Source organism: Cygnus olor, chromosome 1, assembly GCF_009769625.2.
Source record: "Cygnus olor isolate bCygOlo1 chromosome 1, bCygOlo1.pri.v2, whole genome shotgun sequence".
Taxonomy (NCBI): domain Eukaryota; kingdom Metazoa; phylum Chordata; class Aves; order Anseriformes; family Anatidae; genus Cygnus; species Cygnus olor.
Window position 1 is genome coordinate 103,816,135 of NC_049169.1, and position 22,662 is coordinate 103,838,796.

Sequence of the window (22,662 nt, forward strand, 5' to 3'; positions counted from 1 at the left end):
TCAGGAAATGTCCCTGCATTCCCCAGAGTTCCTGGGCTGAGCAGCAGGAAAGTTCATTTTATTTACAAGCTGAGCTAGGAGGTCAACTGCAACACAGGGGACCCCATAGGAAACACCATGGCACCCCTCGTGGGGCAGCAGAACTCTGCAACGCTCTGCCCTCAGGACCTGCTCGTCGGGAAGATTTTCCTCCAGCCCCGTGCAGTATTCTGTGGTCTACGAGGAGGCACAAGGGGCACAAAGGCACAGACTTTTCCCCTGCAGAGCTGTAACCCCTGCAAGTTACCTCACTTTTCCACTGCATGATGCTCCTGAAACCTCCGAGCTATAGATTCTTGCTCTTCCCTAACCTCCCCTTGAAAACAAAATCATTCATACAGTGACGATGAATTAATTGTGTTGCTGCAGGAACAGCTTTCAGCCATCAGAAATTAGGAAGTGAGAGAACTGAAGCTTTTCATTCAACTTTAATTAAGTGCCAGCATAAAATATAGTACAATAGTCTTTACTCTTCGTTAACACAGCCTTGGGTGACTCTTACACAATCCAGCCAGTACATTTTTACCAACAATACATTTTACAGCTGTGGCTGATATTACCACCTATTATTAAGACTGCCTGATACTTCTTTGAGACCCTGTTTTTCAGCTATTTTCAGCTGTTTATCGCTCCCTTAAGCTTTAACAGGTGGGATGAAACTTTTCAGCTCAGGGCCTGATTCCAACAAAAATGTCATGGGAAAAATATCTACCAAAATATTTCCAAATACCTGGCTAATGAAAAATACACTATTTTGCCCAAGTTAACAATTCTTGCTCACTTTGGTTGATCTGAGACTTCAAATTTTGCAGGAGACAGATTCTGAGTTAGGGCCAGCTCAGCCACAGTGAGAATCCTCCAAGTTTGGCCACGTGGAAGTATCTTGAAAAATTAGAGCAAATCTAAGTTCTTTAAAGACTTGATTTTTTTCAGTGACTAAATTATCCAGAAGCTCCTTTTGTACTGAGTGTGCTTTGACTTGGAGGCCGAGTGGGAGTCTCCATAGAAGTCTGTGCTGCTGTGGGCTGAGACTAGGAGCAAAGAGAAGAAAGCCTGTCTCTACCCAGTGCCGACAGACTCTTGGAGAGGATGTGACTAGTAAAATGCTAAGAGTTCTTTGTTATTTGGGGTGAGTGATTTTTTCTTTTACCCAAAGGCATTTAAGCTTAGCCAAATTTGGGAAGATTTTCAGCAGGATGGCAAAAAGCACATTTCTGACAAAAAGCCGTCTGCTAAATTTCAAAGAAAAAGCCTGATGAATTTTTCAATGAGACAAATAACATCTTTTTTCTTCTAAACACTTAAGAACTACTAAACTGTTCTGGCAGGTATTTTCTTTCAGAATGAAACAATCAGGATAGAAAAATTCAGCATGAGAGATAAAGTTTGCCCAATTTGCAAGACGTTGCAAAAGGGCATTACATTAAGAAGTATCAGGAAGCCTGAGAAAGCTTCAAATATCTCCTATAAGAAAGAAAATGAGCTTTAAATGTATATCCATAAATATCAAATGAAGAGAATCCAGAAAAAAACTCCCAAGACAGCAAAAAAAAAAAAAAAGCCATATATTCCCCCTCCAACATGGTCTTGTGTAATATCCTTGCAACATTCTCTGAAAGTTAATTAACAGGGGCTCCACCAAACCAAGGAGAAAGAAAATTCCACCAGAAGGACACCCTACTGTGACTTTTCATTTGTCTCTACAAGCCTTTGCAGACATCCCCGGTACACAAACAGAGCATGGGAAGAGCCAGCTTCTACAGCAGCTGGGATCCTGATTCAAGGAGGGCTTCACAGCAAGGCACCAGCCAGTAACCAGAAAAAAAACACATGGAGAGGTGCAGTAGGAAAACCTGTGAGTTTAATCCCTACCATGACAATCAACTGTGCAAGCAAGCAGCTGCATCTAGCCTCACTGGAGTTTCTAAACATTATCTAAATACACTCCATGCAGCATGAACTGCAAATTACCCAATCTAAAGGTGAGTAAGGACCAGATTACTGCGTCAAGGGCTGCATCATAAAGTGATGCTCAAACCTCTTTGCTGGCAAAAAAAGCTGGTGAGGGTGGTAAATTCTCTTCCCTGTTATTGTGGAATCTAGGTACAGCCAAGTACTTTGCCAGATCCCAGTGATGCAGCCTTTGTGGCCCACATGTTGAGCTTGCCTGCCCTCACCTGAGTATTGTCAGCTGCCTGTTGTCTCTGCAAGCCAAACCTCCTGTCCATGCTGAAAAAGAGCAAGGACAAAGATCCTTGTGGTTGCAAAGAGAAGCTCTTAGAAGACATGAAGAATGACCTTGAACAGCTCCCTGCCATCTCCAGAAAGACAGAGCCCAGTTACTCAATGGTTGATCAAAAACCCACCACATACATCTGAAAGAAACACATCAGCAGGGCTACCCTGGCATCTCCCCTCCAACAAGCGGAGATAGTATTAGAAGTTTATCTGGAGCTCACCAGTATGGGGAACATGGTCTAGTGATGGAAAGATTGCATCTGTATAGCTCTCTGACTCTGATCACACAGGCTGTTCTTAGAAACTGAGCAACTCCCCCCACCAACTCCAAAACAACAAATGATCCTTCCCTCTTTATGCTCAATCAGTTCCAGGACGGGTTTCGAAGTAGGGACATAAACAGTTGTGTGGGCATCCATCAGCAAAAGCAAGCATGAAAATAAGCAGCAGCCAAGGAGCTTCAACAGAAGCTTCAGCCACGAAACAAAATTCATATGGTTTTGCTGTGCAGCAAACAAAATCATGGCAGTGGGGCATCAACCCCTCAGACATCCCATGGCATTAAGACCACTGATAATTATACAAGAAGCTCTCAATGGCTAGCACCAACTGTTTTCCATATTATGTGGACATTCACAAGTATGGCCAGAAGCAGCACCTGTGTTAACAAGATCTTAGTATCTCCATAAGTCCTGGTCTTCCTCTGCCCAGTTTCTAATGTCCCGCTTACATCTATCCACTTGATGTCTAGAGTCCTCCCTGACATTTGCTGCATACAACACCAAAACTTACCGTGTTTCATCCAATCAAAAAACATCCAAAGAGAAAACTTCAGTCAGCCAATAACTGCCAATATCAATAACTGGTAATTCTTGTTTTCCACATATATTAACTAAATGTAATAGATTTACTCAAGCTAAAATAGAACAACTGTACAAATGAGCACTGTGCAATTACTCGCATCAAGCCATTCAGTCTTAATTGTTATATACGATTTTTCTTGTATGTTCGTGCTGCTTCTTGCAATATACCAGCGCTATTTCTGTGACCTTATGAAACAGGCACAAAATGGCAAATCACCTGTGTGAAATTTTCACTTACAATGAAATGAGTGTTCATTAAATTTCTGCATATACTTGACATTATAAGCATTCAGAATTGGAAATGTTCCTTTTTCTTTGCAAAACTCATTTCCAATCAAAAGAAATGGGCAGATCCAAAAATGAGCTTTAAAATTAGGCTCAATCTGATTGAAAGAAAAAAAGAAATTGTGAAATTCCCTTTTTGTCAAACTGGACTATTCCTTTTTAACCAAAATTCAGAACATTTGTTGGGAAAAAAAAAACAAACCTTCTTTTGACAATGGTATCACAGATCTAATAATTGCACAGGGTATTTACTCTGCAAAGGAAAAGCAGTAAAATGATTTATGGTTAACACATGTTAAGGCTGACACATTGGAAATTGATACTTTTATGGTAAAAACGCATTATTAGTGTCCTGCATTTCATAAATTCTCGCTCAATTTCTTTCTTTTTCTGTGTATTTCACTGTGGCAGAACTTGTCAGCTTAGCGGGAGGTGAAGCTCCTGATTATCCCGTAGTGCAGCATACAGTCTACCCGCAGCCACCCACCAACACGGCGTTACAACTGGAGGGAAAGGTGCCCCGAACACTCCCTTCAGTCCTCTCAGCTTTCTGCTCAGACTGCCAAGCAGAGCTGCCTGGTTTGGGTTTTTCATAGGTACCCACCAGAAGCTAAACTCACTCGTCAGGAACCACTGAACTGCCATCAGATTCACCTCTCCTACTGATAACCAAATTTTCTGACAATACAAGAAATTCCCTTCAGGGGGAGCGCTTAGCGAGGTTATAGACAGAAATCCAGATGGCCAGGGTTGCACCTGCCTCATATTTTGCCAGTGCTGGAGGATTAGATAAGCTCAGAATTCACTTCCTTTAAGTCAAGGATTTTTAGGAGATGGCTCAATGAGGGACAGACCAGCAGTTTCAAGGTTGAGAGCACAGGACCACTGTCCCTGTGTTTACCTTATGCCACCAGGGATGCCGTCTGCCTTCCAATGCCATTGCCTGGAGGGCACTCAAGGTGGCTTCCCCACTATAGCAAGTCTGAGCATTATTCACGGTAGGCAGAGCGGGTCCAAGCACTCAGACCAGCCAAGGCAGAGCAGGCTCTACCCTCACAGCTGCTGAACAAAGCACGAATGAGGAGTGATTCACAGGAGGCCAAGGAACTCTGGACATCCAGAGCACTTCCACCAAGGCACTGGGCCCACACCTACAACCTGCTCTCTCCAGGAACTATTCCCTCCATTCACTCCAGTGGGCTTTCAGGATCAGACCCCATTTGATGGATGGCCCAGTTTTCCTCAGAGCTCTCAGAAGTGAAACAAGAACAGGAATCCAGGACACTCACCACATCTGTGCTTGTGATCTTGGCCAGGAAGTCTGTTAGGCTGTCACCGGAGAGTGAACTGTCCCCATCATCGAGCTGAAGGCCACAGATGGCTGCTCCCACACTTCCAGTTGCTATCATTGACGGTGGGTACATGGCAAAGTTAAAATCTGCAAGAACAGATCTGGGAATTAGTCCAAGCCTGGACCAGAAAAGCTGCAAAACATCAGAGGCAATCAACATAAAAACCACACCCAAGAATAAAAAACAGGGAAGTAGAAGAAAGAGAAAAGTGCCACTCTTTTTGGTCCGACTGAGCTCATTAGTCACACTACTCATCACAAGTAGTCAAAGGAGGTGTAACAGATCTACAAATTAAGATGGAAATGCAGCTTGGTCTTTTATTCTCACTGATGCATAAAGTAAACCTGGACAATTTTTAATAGTCTTTTCTTAGTTTACAAAAAAAAAGGAAAAAGAAGAGGGAGGCTTTCTGTAATTTATGTCAGAAATTTGGGTCTTGGTCACACTAGAGCTCTATGTACAATCAGAAAACGAACTGGAATAAGGTATCACAAAGGACTGAACTGAGATGTTTTTTTAATCACGTCAATTTTTAAAGACTTAATTAATTCCAGCATTTAACAAACTGTCTGGGAAAGAGATTTTAATTAACAATTCATCTTTACTGCTCTATGTTCAACACCTTTGCAATTAGTAAGCAAGAACACTTACAGCCCATAGCTATGTGATCAAAGAAAAAACAAAGATCACATTTGTCATTACTACTACTTTTTAACAACCAGGTTGAAAATGCATTTCAAAAGTTCTCACACATCTGCTGAGATCAGGAGAGAAATGAAAATAAAACTGAATGCTCTTGTGACCTTTCTAAGGCCACTTTATGCTTCTTCATACTGTACAGATGCTTGGTAACCTGTATTTCCTTTACTAAACACCATTCCCAGATTTTCTAGGTTATAAATATCTTCCTAAATTGAAACTTGATTTGCAAGTTGTTTGGTTCAACAGTAACTCATTATCAAACCCTTCTCTATCACTTTTCGATTGTACGGACTGAAGGAGAAAGAAGAGAAAATCCAAGTATTTCCCAAAATTTTAAAATAATAATAATCCCAATAAAAATATAACAGAAATGCTATCAATATATTCACTCTATTTATACAGACATATCACAGAAAACTGCCCTTCCGTTAAGGGCACATCCCAAGTCTCCTCTCTTCAGCTAGCACAAATTCTGTAATCCTGCTGATTTTTGTTTAACCAAAGAAGTTTTAAACACACAGAGGTTTCTTTCTCAGTCTCCCAGATGCTGAGAGAGCAGACACAGGAATAGGTCTGAAGATGGCATGTTCCTCTCCAGGCTGTAATATGTACCTGGGATCCAAGAGGAATGCAGAATTCACCTAAGACTGGAACTCTTGTCATATCATTCAACCATACAGACTGGAGGAGGAATGCTAGAAGCGGGGAGAGAAAAGGGAGGAGCTGAAACCCTCACACAGACTTATCTGTCTCATGGAGCCACTGGGAGACGACCACTTGCAAGCCCATCACTGCCCACCACTGATGTCCCCATGTCCTTCCTCCCAGGAAAGCTCAGCAGACATCACACACAGACAAACACTTCTGAATGAGCAAATTCCCACAGACAAAAACAATTAGTGTGAACTGCTATTATTATAAAAATAATAATTTTACACTACTGTAGTAGTAACCCACTGTATGTATAAGAAAGCAAATGGCCTTGGAAATCATAATAGTGCCCAAATTAACAACTAAGTCATCGGGAAAGTCTTGACCCCCCTACTTGTCAGTGCTGGACATTGCCTGGTAAATGCTGATCTCAGCATGCATCACAAATGACGCCACCAATGTAAAAGGAGTTAACACTTCCACCATCAAAATCAATCTTTCATATTTACCTCATGTGAATTTATACTGCAAGGGAGAGCCCCACCCAGCCTGTAAGTGGGTGACCAGGGAGAACAAATAGTGCTACCCGATACAGAGCACATGCACTCTCAGCAGGAGCCTGTGCTATCCTCAGTGCCTCTGCCTGCTGTTGTGGTTATTACTGGGCCAGACCTTGAGAGCAGGCCATAACCACAGTGGGATTTTAACCAGAACTCACCATTTCTTCTTTCAGCCTGCTTGAAAACGGATGTTCAAAATGGCCCTTGTTTTGTGCTATGCTGCCTCTTTTCTTACTCACTGCTACCTGCTGGGAGCCCCAGGACTCAGCTCTGGGTGACTGTTGCTGTAGCTCATTCCTGTGGACTAATCCGGTAGCTAGCAGCTCCGTGGAAGAAAAACGGGCCACCAGTTTACAAAGTCCAACATGAAAACCAGGAACAGGTCCAGGACTCCAATAAAGAGGCGTTTTTGTAAAGCTCGTAAATGTTTATGTGCTTTAATTACTGTCCAGAGTCTTCTCCCAGTCCATGGAGCAAGTAACAAATGTTTGTAACATTTTAAAATATTCAAACAACATTTATGGAACAGACTTAGCATCCCAAAAATCTGTTCCCACACAGCAACTCATGAGCAACCCCACTAATTTCTGTAGAAATGGATGAATTAAAGAAGGATGCATCTCCACGGATCTGTTTCTACCCTTCTACACACTGCAATTGCTTGGGTTTAGCTCTGCTAGGAACTCTCCTCAACTGGGAACAAGGAGTTCAGGCCCTTTGACTTCAGCATGTTTCACCTCCATTTACAGCACAAAGCCATGGGAACTAACAGTGCTCCTGGGTGATACCACAGGGGACAAAGCAGGCTGTGGCACAATGCCTGCTGAAGTACATGTGAGCATAAAATGAAGAAGACAAGAAACACGGCAAGTGCAAACCCCGTGTGCTTATGGTGGCGTGAACGAGGCTGCAATTGACTAATGTGGCCATAAGCTGGGATGTAACTCCAGCATTTGGTTTTTGGACATACCAAACTGTGTCCTAATTATGCATGGGAACTAGAGACCTACCAGTGGCCATGGATTTTCCATAATTTACCCCTCCTTGCCACAATTTTTTGGGAAGACGTGGTTATCTTTTGGAAAAAGATAACCCCAACAAAGTCTGGGCAGTCCATACAGAAGCTACAATGCAGTGGGTAAGAACAACATGCCTCTGCTCCCACCCATTGTGTCTGCAGCTGGGAGAAACAGATCCCCTTGGAGGCCCAGGTGGACCCATGCCTCACAAGTGTCCTCACAGAGCAGCTTCCCCCAGCTCTCAGTGGCCAGCAGAGGAGATCGCATCAACAGGGAGCTCCTAGGTCTCACACCCAACGCTCGTCACAGCCCAGGCTCGATGAGCTGAGCGAAAAACACGCATTCACCCTCCCCTCTGAACTTCCTTGCCTCCTAGGGGCTTACATCAGGACCTCCACATTATTCGAATGCCGGTCTTCTCGTGGTTGATTTTATACCTACAAGTTATGTACTCCCAGAAACCGTCTTCCTAGGAAGCTGAATAAAGAGCCACAGTGCCCCTGCCAACTAGCACTGCTGTAGGTCTGCTTCCACGTGGGGTCACATGAGAACGTTTCTATGCCCAATAACCTTGTTAGTTCCCTTAATGTCATTCATAATGCAAATGAGACAGCGAGCGAATGGCCAGAGGCCCAGAGTGACTAAAGCTCAGCATCCAGAAAGTCTTACATTGCCTCTAGCTCTAAACTAACTTCCCTCCATAACAAGCACCATAAACTTGGCTATCAAAGCTACACATGCCCAGTCTTTGTTGTACAACAGGCAGTGATTTGTATCACTGGCTCCTATTTTTAGCATATTAATTAACTACTGCAACTGGTGAGGCAAGTGTCTCCAACTGGAGAGTGTGGCGCCATTGTCTGAAGTCATCACCTCATCTCGCGCTATTGAAAATCATGGCAGTGACCCTCCTGCTGATATGAATTTAACCTGACATGCCCACAAAGGGATGGGGGGTGGTGCACCAATTTTGTGCACATGGTTCTCCACATCACCCTGGACCCTATTAGTGTGGAAAGAGCTCATTGAAAGAAAAGAAGCCACATTGTGCTGGGCCACCTAGAGGGTTGAATAGAAAAGGCTGAGGAAAAGAGCAGGCAGCGGAATAAAGGCCGTAATTAACATATTTCCATATTCAAGCAAAGCAATAACTACGTGAAGTGTTTGTCAAGGTGCAATGAAAGCATAAATATTAAACACCATATCTGAGGGGATGCAGAACCCCCCTCCGAGTCTCTTACATTCCATCAAGAAATTTGAAACAAGTTTTCTATATATGATTTCTCGATTATAAGCTCTTGTCCCACTTCCCACATGATAACAGCCAAAACTCACCATCCTCACTCATAGGCAAAACTGCCCCCAGATTTAAGTCCAAAGCTTGCCTTGACATTTAAGAAAAAAAAATCAAAATAAAAGGGGGAAGAGAGAGAACTTAAAACATTTGAGACATATACTTTTACTTTAAATTCTTGCTGGAGACAATGAACCCTGAATTACAAGGGCAATGTTACAAAAAGCATTGTACACCTGAAGCAAGGCTATGGCTATGGACCTACGTGCAACCCTGGTTAATGGGAACCCAGAGCGTTCACTCAAGGTACGGCTCTGGCTCTTAACTTTGCTGTGATTTATGCAACTCCATAGCAAAGTACGAAAGAGTCTCGAAAGTCAGAGGGGTAGCACAACAACACGTAGCCTACGAGAATAAGAACATGCAAACACTTCAAGGAAAGAAATGGGTTGTTAGAAAGCAGGACTTGTTTTGTCTTCTATTTCCAGGCAATAAATGCCATGAACCATCCCATCACCATTTCTGTGCCACCTTTTTGCGTAAAGGATCTTAAAAACTTGGGACCAACCCTGCACAACCCCACTGACTCCTACAGGTAACTTCAGTACTGGAGGAAAAAAAAAAAAAGCAAATACAAGAAAGTGCCATTTGAAACACAGCCACCTCTGGACCAGACAATCAGAGCAAATTCAGGGTACTGAGGACAATCAGCACTCTTCTTTCAGACGGCGTACTCTGCACCCAAGCTAGAACTGACAGCCAGGGCAGGAATGTATGCACATGCCAAGATCATTTTTCTGCACGTGCAGCAAATGTGACTGACGGTCAGGTGCTAGGACCCTGCACGCTACAGCTGAGCTATTTTGCTGGCTCACTCCTGCAGGCAGATCCAGTGGACTTCACTACCTCTGAGCCAGGAAAATGAAAGGTTGACAGTCAGACTAAAGCAGGAGAGAACGAGAGGCAGGAACCCAGAGAGGTCCTGCAAGGGGAAGCCCTAACTCGCAGCCAATAAAGGAAAACTGCCGGAAGGAAAAAAGCACTGACAAACACCCAGGCTGGACGTGCTCCGTGTGCCAAAGCCAGGTGGGAACTCCACCTTCTCACAATGATCCCCTGTTACTGTTCTGGTTGCAGGTTGCTATTTTAAAAGCCAGTTTTCATCTCTAGGATTTGATAGAGGTTTGTTTGCAGACCTGCAAATGCAGAATTGGAAAGCGCTGCCTAGAGGAAAGCAATGCTTCTCAGGGGGCGCATCACAGGGGGAGGAAAAAAAGGAATGTTATCTCCATCAGGAGAACACAACAATGACCCTCAACAACATCAGTTTATAAATTGCTATTTAAATGCTTATCAAAATTCAACAGCCCAATTTCATTCAGCGTCAAACGTCACACAGCCGATGATTTTACTGTGAGGACAAGCATGGATCTTTATTTTAGGAGGTAAGTTTAAAATAAAGTTGTAAGGGAAACAATATAAGTCACGCATTTAATTCTTGCCTGTTTTGATCCAAATGCATTTCCTGTGTTCACGTGTTAATCCAGTTGGCTTTAACTGCACTGCCCATTTTATCTCTTACTCCTGTAATTCTGCGACACAACAATTTTTCCCAATGTTAACAATTTCTGCTTTCAAAAGCAAAACCAACTGACTCCTTAGCACTTCAAAAAACAAAAAAAAGGTATACCAGTGCCAAGAATGACAAAAGAAAAAACTATCAAGTAAAATAGGATGCAGATGTAAGTGCTTCTATCCATTGAGTAGGTGGCAGGGAAGACACCTAATTCTGTTCCTGGGCTACAGTAAGGCTAAAAAGATTGGACTTTACACTTTGAAGTATCCTAAATGCTAACGCTATCACATAACCTTCTGAGTGAAGTATAGATAGGAAAACTTGTTGAACACTCTACATAGAAAAGTATACAAGCACTCAATTCAGCACACTGATTAGCTGCAGATTAAATCATAAACTATTTCTGAACAACTACTTGTACTGATTATTATTGCCATTTGTTCTACAATTTCAATAAGGTAGCTTAATCAAGATCAGGATTATATTAGCACTTGAACCATCAAAAGGTCAGATGTGCAGCTGGTAGGAAGAAGGACAACTTATCTTACAGCCAGGAAATATACTAGCTTGTATCAGCAAAGGCTCTCTTCCTCAATTTCATTCCACCTCATCTTTCCAGATTTGTTGGGTCCTACAACTTAAGGAGCGAGCCTGCTCATATGAAATACTCCCCAGGCCCTGCCTACTTGCTAATGGAGCTGTGATGGCTCTTGTGTCCTCATTCTGCTGGAGAGCTTGTTATACTGATATTCTCCCAGGAACAAGCAAAAGCCTTCTTTTGTCTGGCAATAAAATCACGCAGATTATTTTTTCTTCTGACACGTGTAATGCAAGAAGCATTTGTGCAACCACCATCACTTTACAATGCGTATTTTCCTTCTATGAGATTAATGCATCTAACAAAGCCTCTGTGGACTTTTTTTTTTCCCCTCTGTGAAGAACAGGTCCTGGCTAAAATGCATAGCACACCTTTGTCTTCCCCACAGACATAGCCAAGTAAGTCTTACATTGGCTGAAAGGGTAAGGATGCATAGCACATTGCCCAGCAGGACTCCTGAGGACCAAACATGCCTCTTGGTGTTACACAGCATTCTGTGTAGTTACCCTCTAGATCAGCATGGCTATAGGCCTCACTGTGCAGTCTTTGCTCATACAACACTCCCATTGACTTCCACAGAACTTCTGAGTAAGGATCCCAGATTTGGCCCAGAAGTTAAAAAAAAAAAAAAAAAAAAGCTTTTTCAGCTTTCAAATATAGATTATTAATGTCCCAGAAACAGTGGGCAGAGGTTTGGCACACAGTACAAAACTGACTTAAAGCTGAAATTTTCCTCCTGTTTCTCAGGCTCATTTTAGACACAAATTTTGAAAGCCACCAGTCATGAGATGCTGCATTGTATTTGTTATGGTAACATCTCACCTGCCAGAGGACTCAGCTGAAGCACAAAAGAGAATGTGCAAACAACTGAGTCTAGGGATCTACACAGTTGCTTTCTGTCTCTGCAAGTCCACGAAGCTTTCTGCTTCCAAGTTTTCCATGCCACTTAAATAAAACACCGAGAACCTCCTGGGATTAGTCTCTCCATTACTGCTTCTGCCCAGAGAAGCACAGCTCCTCTTACTGAATCCTGGTTTGCACAGCCTCTCCTCCCTCAAAACCCATTCTTTTGTAGGTTCTGAGACAAAAACATATATATATATATATACCCTGTGCCAAAACAGTGTCACATACAGCCTCCAACAAGAGAGCGTAACTTAAGGAAGCAGTCAAGTATCTGCAACTCTGAACAACCTGGAAGAAGAAACGGAGGGCAAGCTGAAGTCAAGGAAATAATGAACAGTCCTCCTTCCATCTGCAGCGTGGCATGTTCTGCATGCAGCTCTGCAGCCAGGGCATTTTCCTGCTCCTCCAGGAGTGACTCCATGACTTGGAGAGCAACACACACAAGCAAACGGATGACCCCATAGAAACATCTCCAAACTGTGGAGTGCTATGGGAAGAGACAGAGGTAAGCCCATTGCAGGACAAACGAATAGTGAAAAGCAACAAACAGACAGAAGGTAGGGTAAGAACAGCAAATGACAATGACTTAAGAGAGCAAAAAGAAGAATGGTCTCTTTTGGACAAGCAGATAAACAGGATCCTCTCAAGCTGAAAAAGAGGTAAGCATCTGTTTTAACAAGCTATATTGTAAGGGCAGGGAGTCTTGCTGCACTAACTTTTTAGTGCCTTTAAAATTCACAGGGCTCCTGAAGAAGAGTTTAGCTCACATAGGTAGCCACCAGCAGGGTAAGAAAACAAATGACACTGTGAAAGACGAGGGTATGTCAGCACTTATCAGTCTATACGGTGTTATCGTGCAGTGAGCGAGGCAGCTTGAAGAAAGCTGTCCTATGCACAGGCAATTCCCAGTCAAGAGATTGTGCTCTGCTCACTTGCCAGTACCCTGTGTACACAGCCACAGCTCTGCAAGTACAGGCAGAGCTGGGCTGAGGGTGGCTCCACTTTCAGATCCTTCTGGTGGAGAACGAGGCTTCAGAAAGTGTTACAAGGGCAGGGCAGGGAAAAGAGAAAACTTCTTGTTCAAGGAATAAGCTTCTGTCTTGCTTAGAAGTAATAAGTTCAGATGGAACCAAAAGCAAAGAGGGATATGTTCCAGTTTCAGTCATGCTCATGTGAATCATTACTCACTACAATGACAGGGGAGAGGCTGTGGATTTATATTCATGCAGCTTGTTTCAGAAACCGGGCTTGAAATGAAGACAGACAAACAGAGAGCACCAAAATGATAAAACATGACTAAGAATACAAAAGAACTGAGTGTCTTCTCCTTTCGTGTAGTATTCAAACAGAAATCAGACTAGAAATCAATATTAAAGTGATCCTAAACATCCAGCTCAACCCAGCAACCCATCAGTGCCCCTTCCCAGAACTGTTAATGGTTGCTTCCATCTCTGCTGACATGAAGTCTCACAGGACTGAGACCACAGCTGGCTCTGCAAAGGCCTGGAACACTTGGGAATTTCTGGTATAAAGCTTTTGCTGAAACCAAAACGGAGCAGTAGGTGAAGAACTCAAGGTAGGGGAGAAAAGATCAAAATATGTCAGACTTTACACGACACACTAAAGAAGAAAAAGTACTTGAGAGCAGAGTAAAGCAACATTGAGATAAATCAGGAAGTAAAAGAAGAGACATTGCCATGCCCAAGACTAAAGCCATTAGCCAGCCAGCAAGGTCAAGTCTGGTAACACTGAAGAGCCAAAACTGGGCTAAACACATGCATGGAAGAAGCAAGGAAGAGGCATCCACATGTCAAAGGAGGTCATCTAGCTGAAAGAAGGCAAATGGGGAAATGAAACAACAGGCTTAACCCAAGCTGGCTGAGAGCAGAAGCTTTGAGGGAGAAAGGGAAAGAAGAAATGCAGCGGCTGATGAAGAGAGCTCTGCAACAAATAAGACAAGAAAAGGAAATGACAACTGGATTTGGAAGGAAGTTTGATGAGAAGGGGATTTTTTCACAGAGGAGGCTAAGAATTGCTTTGAGAAGAGTGGTAGTGAAAGGGAAATAAAGCAATAATAACATGGCATTTCCATAATGCAAATAATAGTGTTGAAGCTTGCTAGTAAATTGAGAATAAGGTAGAAAACTGGAAAAAGGGGCTTGGTTAAAGTATCTGCTTTTGAAGCTGTAATGGGCTGTGGGTCCGCCTCAGAAGTAAATGTCACCACAGCAATTTGTGGAAAACGGGGCGTGAAGAAAAGAAAAACTGCAGCCAGTGCCATGGTGCCCTCTTCCAGGAAGCTCCACACCTACATCTTTCACATGCAAAAAAGGAAACTTTGACTTGTTGCTTCTTTAAACTCTAGAGGACTTCAGTTCATGCATTTGATACCATGAGAAGCAGATCACAGGGGAAACACAGGACAAGTGCATGGCTGGACCAAGGGTCGGAAAGAAAATGCTGTTCTGGAGCTCAGTAAATGGACTAGTAAAGCATGGAACCAACCATCAAGGAACTCAAGGACAAAGAATGGAAAGAAGCCATGGCCTTTGGAAACTCCCTCATGGCCCACACTCCTACAATGGTATGGTTACTTGGAAAACTTCACGAGCAAAGGATTACAGACTAGAATCTGTAAAGTTAAATCATAATGGAATCTACGTTACTCAAGACAATGTCCTCTTAAAACAAAACAAAACGCTGTTTTAGGAAGTGAAAACAATGGAAGAGGGAAAACTGGGCTGGTATAGAAGACAACATACAAATATGTTGGGAGAGTGACAGCTGATGTTATGATGATCCTAATAATTTTGACCCCTGAAAAGACCACCTTTTGCAGAAGAAAAGAGCAGTGTTAATGAACCCTAGGTAGGGGGAAAATGCAAAGCCAATATATAGCTGATGTACTAAAATAAGTTACTAATTAGACCAGAAATATCTGATGGATTACCAAGAGTGATCCTGCAGGCACTGAGCAATATTTCTGTTGAGCTCTGTGGCCTTTTGCCTTAAAAGGATCACACAGCAGTGGGAAAAGAAGGAAAAGCTTCAGCATCTTGGTAACCAAAAAGTTAATTACCCTCAGAAAGTCCATATAAGCATTCTCTAAAACAGACCTACTGAGGTAGCAAAAACTGACCTACATTGTAAGAACAGTCTCAAACACTGAAAAGCAGAAATAGCAGTAAACAGTCATACTCTTGTATTACCCAAAAGCTGCATCTGATTTTCCTTTTGCCTCTGCAAACACAAGGGGGAAACAGTTCTCACAATGAACAGATCCCATCACAAAGAGTTAGGTATATCAAACAGTAGAGAGTCAAAATGTTAAGCCATATACTACTTTGAAATACCCCTGTAAAACATGGCATGCTGCTCATCTGCTTTAGGTCTAGCTCCTATAAAATGGTCTAACTGTTAATCCTTGGATTGAAAATTAAAGTACACTTAGCCTTTAAAAGTCACCAGAAAATAACAACAATAGCATTTTACATATAAATATATATTAAAAGCTTCTATTCCTTCAGAGCCATTTTTCTTATCTAAGCCTTCAGAAACTGTATTCAGTCAAAAATATGACAAAAGGGAAGCATAATGGTTCCCTACAAAAGGGAGTAGTTTCACTGCTTGCTTGGAGTCAAGTTAAGAGAAAGAATCCAACTGTTTTTTAAAAAAAAAGTAATCACTTTTTTAAATTGTTATTCCCTATGCTACTGTAGTAGGATCACATACATGTTAAAATACAATCTCTATCTCACTGGTTAACCAGTGTCCTGTTAACAACATTTTACAGAACACAACATTCATTTTGGGCTAACGTGCTGTTACAGCTTCTAGTATTTTGGCTATCCCGTATCTGTCCGTACAAATGACCTGTGGCTCTTTAAAAACATTACTGAATGAGGCAAAGTAGAAAATCAACTGTGTTCAGCCTTATTGGCTTTACAGCAAAAACACCATGCGTGTTCGTAGGAACAGGACTGCAAGTGCTTTACAAGAATACTGTTGATACACAGTATGAGGACCTGATGCACAACACCTTTCGCAAAAGTCCCACTGGCTTGAACAGCTCTTCCCACACTGTACTAAGGACGGAGGGGATGAAAAGCTTTCGTGCCACCAGTGACTAATCTTCCCATCACATCTCAAGCAGACATACCCAGGGCACCTTGGCCTACCTGTGGCACAAAGGGCAATGAACGTTTGTGCATGCTTCCGGATCAAAAGCAACTTGTCTTTAGGTAGAGGCAGCTTCCGTAGAATGTGTTCAATGAAGTCATGCGGGGTGACTGCTGCAAGGTTCCACTTCAACTTCCCCAGCACCACCAGCTCCCATTCCTGCAAGAGGTTGTGGGGGGAAGAAAAGAAGAAAAGCCATAAGCAAGTCTGAAGAAAACACTTATTTATCTGATTGTAATTATATCACTGCTAAATTGGTTTTGATCAAACAATTTTTTTCAGTATGCCCCTACTGCTTTGAAGTTGTTGGCTTTTTTTCTTTTTATTCTTTTTTTTTTTTTTTTTAAACCACTGGAAATGTCAAGCACTGCTGAAAATAATGAGACCTGGCAGCTCCTGCCAAGATTTTACTTTTTTTGTATCCAGTGCTCAATGCCCACCCAGAAAGTTTAGCCTGCAATCAGATATTGCCAAGGTCATTGTGGTCCTTTCCTAGTAACTTCTTTTAAATGGCTATAGTCCTTACTTTATAGCCATTTAAAGCCCTTGAGATAACCACGCACAAAAATAACCTAGATATACATTCTTTTTCAAAACAGGGGAAGTTCATTTGATGGCACTCTCTCCAAAACCGCATTCAAAAGCTCCTGCAGATAAATCTGATGGTGCTTAAACTACTCTAAGACAGGCTTTGCAGAAAGGAAATGCACATAACACAGCCAAGAAGTAGCCTGTGTAAATTATATGCCAATAAATCATGTAGGATCCAGTCCCACATTCTTTGCACGCCCAAAACTCCCAGTGAAATCAAAGGAAAACTCGGGCGCCTATGTAACTACTGGCCATTCCCTGCAATGTGATGACAAACATGAACGGTACATCATCAACAGATCTGACCGTGGGGCTAGGTTTGCATACTTAAACGTTTAAAATGAGTTTTGAATACCTTACAGCGCCCCGCAGAGCAGACAAAACTCAGGCCTTGGACTCATTTCTGTCTCATGCATCAACCATTAGCTATTAACTAAATTCCATGCACTGATTCTTGAGTCCTGATGATGCGTTAGCCTGATGGAGCCCAGCGTGGCGGGAAGCCCCAGCTAAGTTTGTAGAGCTGGCAAGTTGAAAAAAACGTCCTTTAATTTTGCAGCCGAGGAAACGTCAACCAGCGTTGCTGAGAAACCATAAACATGGACCCCACAACGCCATTTCTGCAGTCGTTTCTCTGAATAGATGTCTGCTCTAACAGCAAGTTACTTTCCTACAGACATTCCGACTGGATTATGACAGAGCCCTCCATAGCTTGGAAATCTCACATTCACGTACCTACTCCTACAGGGCCCAAAAACCAGATGTTTCTTTTCTTCCCCCCCCCCCAAAAAAAATTTAAGATGTTTTAACAAAATGGCAATTACGTTAATGAAGGTCCAATCTTCCCAACACAACAGATTCTGATCCAGAAAAGCGCATAATGGTGCAATCTGGAAGACTGGGTAGAGGGAACGCAAACTTAAATGGACATGACATAAAGAGGGAGGCACACTGTTCTCCCTCTTCTTGCAAAGGGTCCACAGCGCTTCCTTGTAACAGCCAGTGCCACCAGTGGGACACCTAATGCCTGTGACAGCCACGGCAGGGTTTGCAGCACAGAGCTCTTTATTCTGCAGAAGCACAAGCTCCTGGCCCCTCCCCAGGGGGAATTCCCACTGGCTTCACCCAGTGATTCATAGGAGAAATTCTCGTGGGATTCGGCTCGCTATGCACATCCACCAGGGTCTGTGAGAACAAAGCTACCGGGCTGAGCGTGCATCCCACTGACAGGCTGAAAAGAGTCTTTACACTTGGAGAAGACCTCCGAGATCATCTACTCCAAACTCCCGCTCTATGCCACTGCAAATATTAAGTATTCCCCTGAATAATCGTGATTCTTTTTGTGTCTGCTTTCCCAGTGTCTGGTTTGAACTCCCCAACGCCGAGACCCTTTCACTCGTGGGTCGAACTCCCATCCCATCACCTGCCTTGCCGAGAACCTCCTGGCCACCAGCCCTGCACGAACCAACCCGCCACCTCCCAGGACCACAAGCACATTGCCCGAACCCACCGTTCATCAGCCGCACAGCACCTGGCACCCCAACCTTGCACACCGGCACCCCGCCACTTGCAGCTAAGCAAGCCTTGCCGCTAAGCGCAGCGCCCCGCCACTGCAGGACCGGGCGAGGATGGCCACGGGGCCCCAAACCCGGCTGCGCCCCCCCTTTCTCTCCCTCCCCGCTCCCTCCCTGGGGCCGCCTGGCAGCGGTTCAAGGGGTGAAGTCATGCCCGGCTCCGCGTGTCTGCCACCAGGTGGAGCCGCAGCGCCGCGCCGGGCCGAGCCGCGCCGGGTCGCCCGCAGCAGCGCCCCCGCCGCGGGGCAAGCACACGCGTGGGGCCGGGGCTCCCCCTGGGAAATGCGGGAGCAGCGGGAGCAGCAGCCGGGCAGCCCCAGGGAATTGCACGGGGGGTGCCGGAGGTGGGGGCAGAAGCTGCGGGAAGGGAGGCCGGGACCCCCGCCGCCACCGCCAGCAGCCCCCAGCCCGGGGCACGGTGCACTCGCAGGTTTGGGGCGGTCCCTCTCCATCACACGGGTGTCTCTAAGCACTTTTGACAATTCAGGAGAGCGCGTGGAATTAAAAAAAAAAAGAAAAAGTGAAAAGCATGATTTTAAAAAGGGGGGAGCGTGGGGGGGGCGGGGGTGGCAAAAGTGGTGGCCGGCTGTGGAAGAGAGGGAGAGGGAAGGGGACAGCTGTCAGCGCGAGAGCTGACGCAGAGGATGGGTGTGCTGAAGGTGGAAGGGGGCTGCTTACCAGCAGCTCTTGGGGTTTGATGGAATTGTCCGTATATATGCACAGCTTCTCTGCTGTGAGGGGGATTGTCTCTTTCAGCTTGGAGGCCAGGAACATGCACACTGCCCCCAGCAGTTGCAGATGGCACTTTCGAGTGGGCACCACAGCTAAGAATCTGTCCAAGTAATTCATTGCCAGAGGAAAAACTTCTTCTTCACACTTCTGCTCTTCACAGACCTGCAAGCAAGGAGCGTGGGGAGGGGAGGATGGGAGGGTCGGGGGCAGAGAAAGAGACAAGAAGGAAAAAAATGAATAAATGAGTGACCCCACAAAACACACTACTGCCTCTGCGCTGCAGCTCCTGCTATTTTTGTTTCCCGGGGAGCTAAATTTTGGGGGAGGGGGAGATCTCTGGAGAGGCTGGGAAGGCTGTCAATCGGCTTTCACATTCCTTTAGTTCATTCAGTAAGAAATGAATTCAAGACACTGTGTGGGAGAGCCGAAAAGCCCCATCCAGCAGCAATGAGCAGCCTCCGACTTTTTTTTTTTTTTTGCGACCCAATTCTTCTTTTTTTTTTTTTGATTTCGTCATATTTTCAAAAAATCGATAAAAATATCAAAACGCCCCTGGGGGTCCCGGTTTTGGTGCCGGTGACATCCCGGGGCGGTCCCCTATCGTTTCCGACAATTGCAAAAATTCCCCCGGGGGGCATCCCCCAGCCCTGCGCCCCCGATCTGGTGCGGGGGGGAAGGACGGGAGACACAGTGAGGGCGAGGTAGGGTGGGGAGAGCCCGAGCAGCCTGAATCCTTAAAGCAGGAGCGAGCGAGAAAATTATTTCAAAAATTTACCAAAAATCGGAGGTGCGGAGAAAGCGCACAAATCGCACATGAAAATCAAGCGGAGGGTCTGCTCTTTCCAACCCGGGGGGGATTGTCTGGAAAAAGTCCCCCCCAAAGGAGATCCGAAGGGGGCAAATGATGATGGTAGGGGCTAGGGCAAGGCAGTCAAGCCTGCGGGGCTGCGGGCCCGCTGCCGCCCCACGCTAAGGATCGGGGTGCAGGGGGTGTCTGCTGCCTGCTCGGGCTTCCCTGCAGCCCCCGCCTGCATCTGGGGGGGCGGGGGTGCAGCGGCGGGCCCCCCCCCCCGAGCCCCTTCTTGGAAAGGAGGGTGAAGACGGGCTCAGCGCCTCCGAGCAGTTGCACGCAGCTCAACATGGCGAAAAAAGGCACGTCCTAACCACTGCATACGTGGGCATGAAATCCTTGCTGGGCAAAACGTGGGGGGCACCGGTCACCCCCCACCCCTCGCCCTGCCCCGGGCGCAGCTCCCTTTCCCAGAAAAGCCTCAATCTCAGGCACTCCAGCCGCCCTGCAGCCGGAGGCGGCTTTTCTTTTCTTTTTACTTGCAAATGACTTGCCCAGCTCCCCCCCACTTCCTCCCCTCGCTGCACCCCACTTTGCAGAAGCGGCAGCCCCCCGGGAGGGCGACTGCCAGGGCGGGCTGCGAGATGCTCCCCGTGCCCCTTCCCCCACCGCACCGAGGAAAAAAGAAAAAAGAAGGAAAAAAAGAAAAAAGAAAAAGAACCCCCCCCCAAAAAAAAAAAAAAAAAAAAAAAAAAACACGGTGACCGGGGGGGCGAGGGGCTGCAGGAGGAGAGGGGAGGGGAGGCAGGGGCGCTGTGCCCCGGACCCCGCGGGCAGGGGGCTCGGAGGGGCCGGGGTGGCCAGCAAACACGAACCTCCAGCATCCAAGTGGCCACCATCCTCCTCATGAAGGGCTGGATGTCCTTCTGGACGCACTTGAAGTAGGAGCACTGGGGCAGATACCTCTCCTCGATGGTTAGTAAGTTGTGCAAAACGCGGTCGTCGTAGAGCAAGTTTGGGTCAGGCAGAGCTCTCCTCATGGGATCCACCTCGCAGCACAGCAGCTCCATGTTTCCAAAGAGATCTCCCTCTTTCTCTGATGGAAAAGTTTTTTTTTTTTTTTTTTTTTTTTTTTTGGGGGGGGGGGGGGGTGGGGAAAGGAGAGGGGTAAAGGAGGAGGGGTAGGTGGGTGGGAAGAAGACGGCAGGGCTTTCCAGCTCGATCCTGCCTTCCTTGAAACTCGTCTCTCCCTCTCTCTTGATTTCTAGCCTAAAGTTGAAGCAAAGTGACGCAACTCGCCAGGGCAGGCAGTTCTCTCTCTTGTTATTATGGAGAACAGCAGCTGGTCAGACGTAACATCAAACGCGGTTTTTTTTTTTTTCCTCTCTATAAGCTAACAAGGAACCAGGAGGCCCTCGTATAGGGACACACACACACAAATGACAGCTTCTCTTTTTTCTCCCTTACAGCGACCGAACGAAATCCGCTCCGCACTTTTCCTCCCGCGGGAGCCTGCCTTTCGTCTATTTCCCCCCCTTTTCTGGCCGCAAGGGACTTACGGGCTCCCCCTCTGCACCCACCGGGGTTGCGAGGGCTAAGGACGAAATGCCCCTGCTTGGCGGAGCGCCACATGCACGTCCAGTGTCCCCCCCCCCCCCTCGAGCCCTTGACCCGCTCCCCCCCCTCCTCCGTTACCCCCCTTTAATCTGAGCGGGGGGGCGTGCAGAGCTCCCTGCTAGCTCCAGCCTAAGAGCAAACCCGAAAAAAAAAAAAAAAAAGAGAGAAAAAAAAAGCAAAAATATTTTTAAAAAAGAAAAAAAAAAAGCAAATAAAATAAAGTAAGATATGCCGAGGGTGCTGGAGGGGTGAGCGCTCGGCAATGCTTTCAGGGTGCAATCTAGCAACAATCCCACCGCCACTTCCTCCGGTCTGCACGCCTCGCGAGCAGGCGAAGTGCTTCAGCAGCGCACGGCCGCAACTTTCTAGGAAACGGCGCGGGGGGGTCCGGGGGCCAGCTGGGGGCAGCCGGAGCCCCGCACCGGGGGCTCCCCCCCCCCGGCAAGGCGCTGCCCGGGCCCCGCCGTCGGCGCCCGCGGCTGCAGCCCCGCTGCCCCCGGCGGGAGCCCCCTGCCCCAGCCCGGGGCTGCGCGCTCTGCTCCCTCGCCTACCTCCGGGCAAAGCAGCCGGCTGGAAAAACGCGTCAACTTTGTGAGGTCTCTGCGGCAGCCCCCGCCGGGCTGGGGGCTCCCGAGGGGGAAAGAGCTGCTCGGGGGCGGCCCCGACGTGCATGCGGGTAGCACGCTGCCGGGGGCCGCCGGCCGCCCCCCCGGGGGTGGACTGGAGGGGAGGGGAGGGGAGGGGAGGGGATGGGGGGGGGAAATACCGCCTTAAAAGTGTGAGTGCGGAGTTTGGGGCGCCGCTTCCCCTCCCTCTATTTGCATAGCCAATAGCTCTGGGGCTCTCGCTGCTGCGCGCTGATTGTTACCGGGCAGATTATATTTTAAGGACGCCTGCTGCCCGGCATCCAGAGCGGCCCTGGGGGTACGAGGGCGAAGAGCAGCCCCCTCACCTGGCCTCCTCGGGCGAGGAGGGGCAGCGCTGCCCCCTCCCAGCCCGGCCGTCGCCCCTCTGCAGAGCAACGGGAGGGATGGGACCGTCTCTGCCTCCCCCCCCCTCCCCGCCGGGTGCATCTCCCCGCCCGTCGGGGAAAACG

At 46.3% G+C, this 22,662-nt stretch overlaps 1 protein-coding gene across 1 annotated transcript in view; it reads right to left on the bottom strand.

Annotated features, from left to right (window-relative positions):
- Window positions 1-22,376, bottom strand: part of CCND2 (cyclin D2) — a 41,704-nt gene extending 19,328 nt beyond the window's left edge. The window contains exons 1-5 of the mRNA XM_040575775.1: window positions 22,118-22,376; window positions 20,825-21,045; window positions 19,106-19,321; window positions 16,262-16,421; window positions 4,715-4,863 (exon numbers count right to left, since the gene is read on the bottom strand). Coding sequence (XP_040431709.1) covers window positions 4,715-4,863; window positions 16,262-16,421; window positions 19,106-19,321; window positions 20,825-21,045; window positions 22,118-22,238 — 867 coding nt within the window. The 5' untranslated portion in view covers window positions 22,239-22,376. The remainder of the gene's footprint in view (window positions 1-4,714; window positions 4,864-16,261; window positions 16,422-19,105; window positions 19,322-20,824; window positions 21,046-22,117) is intronic.
- Between the last annotated feature and the right edge of the window lie 286 nt (window positions 22,377-22,662).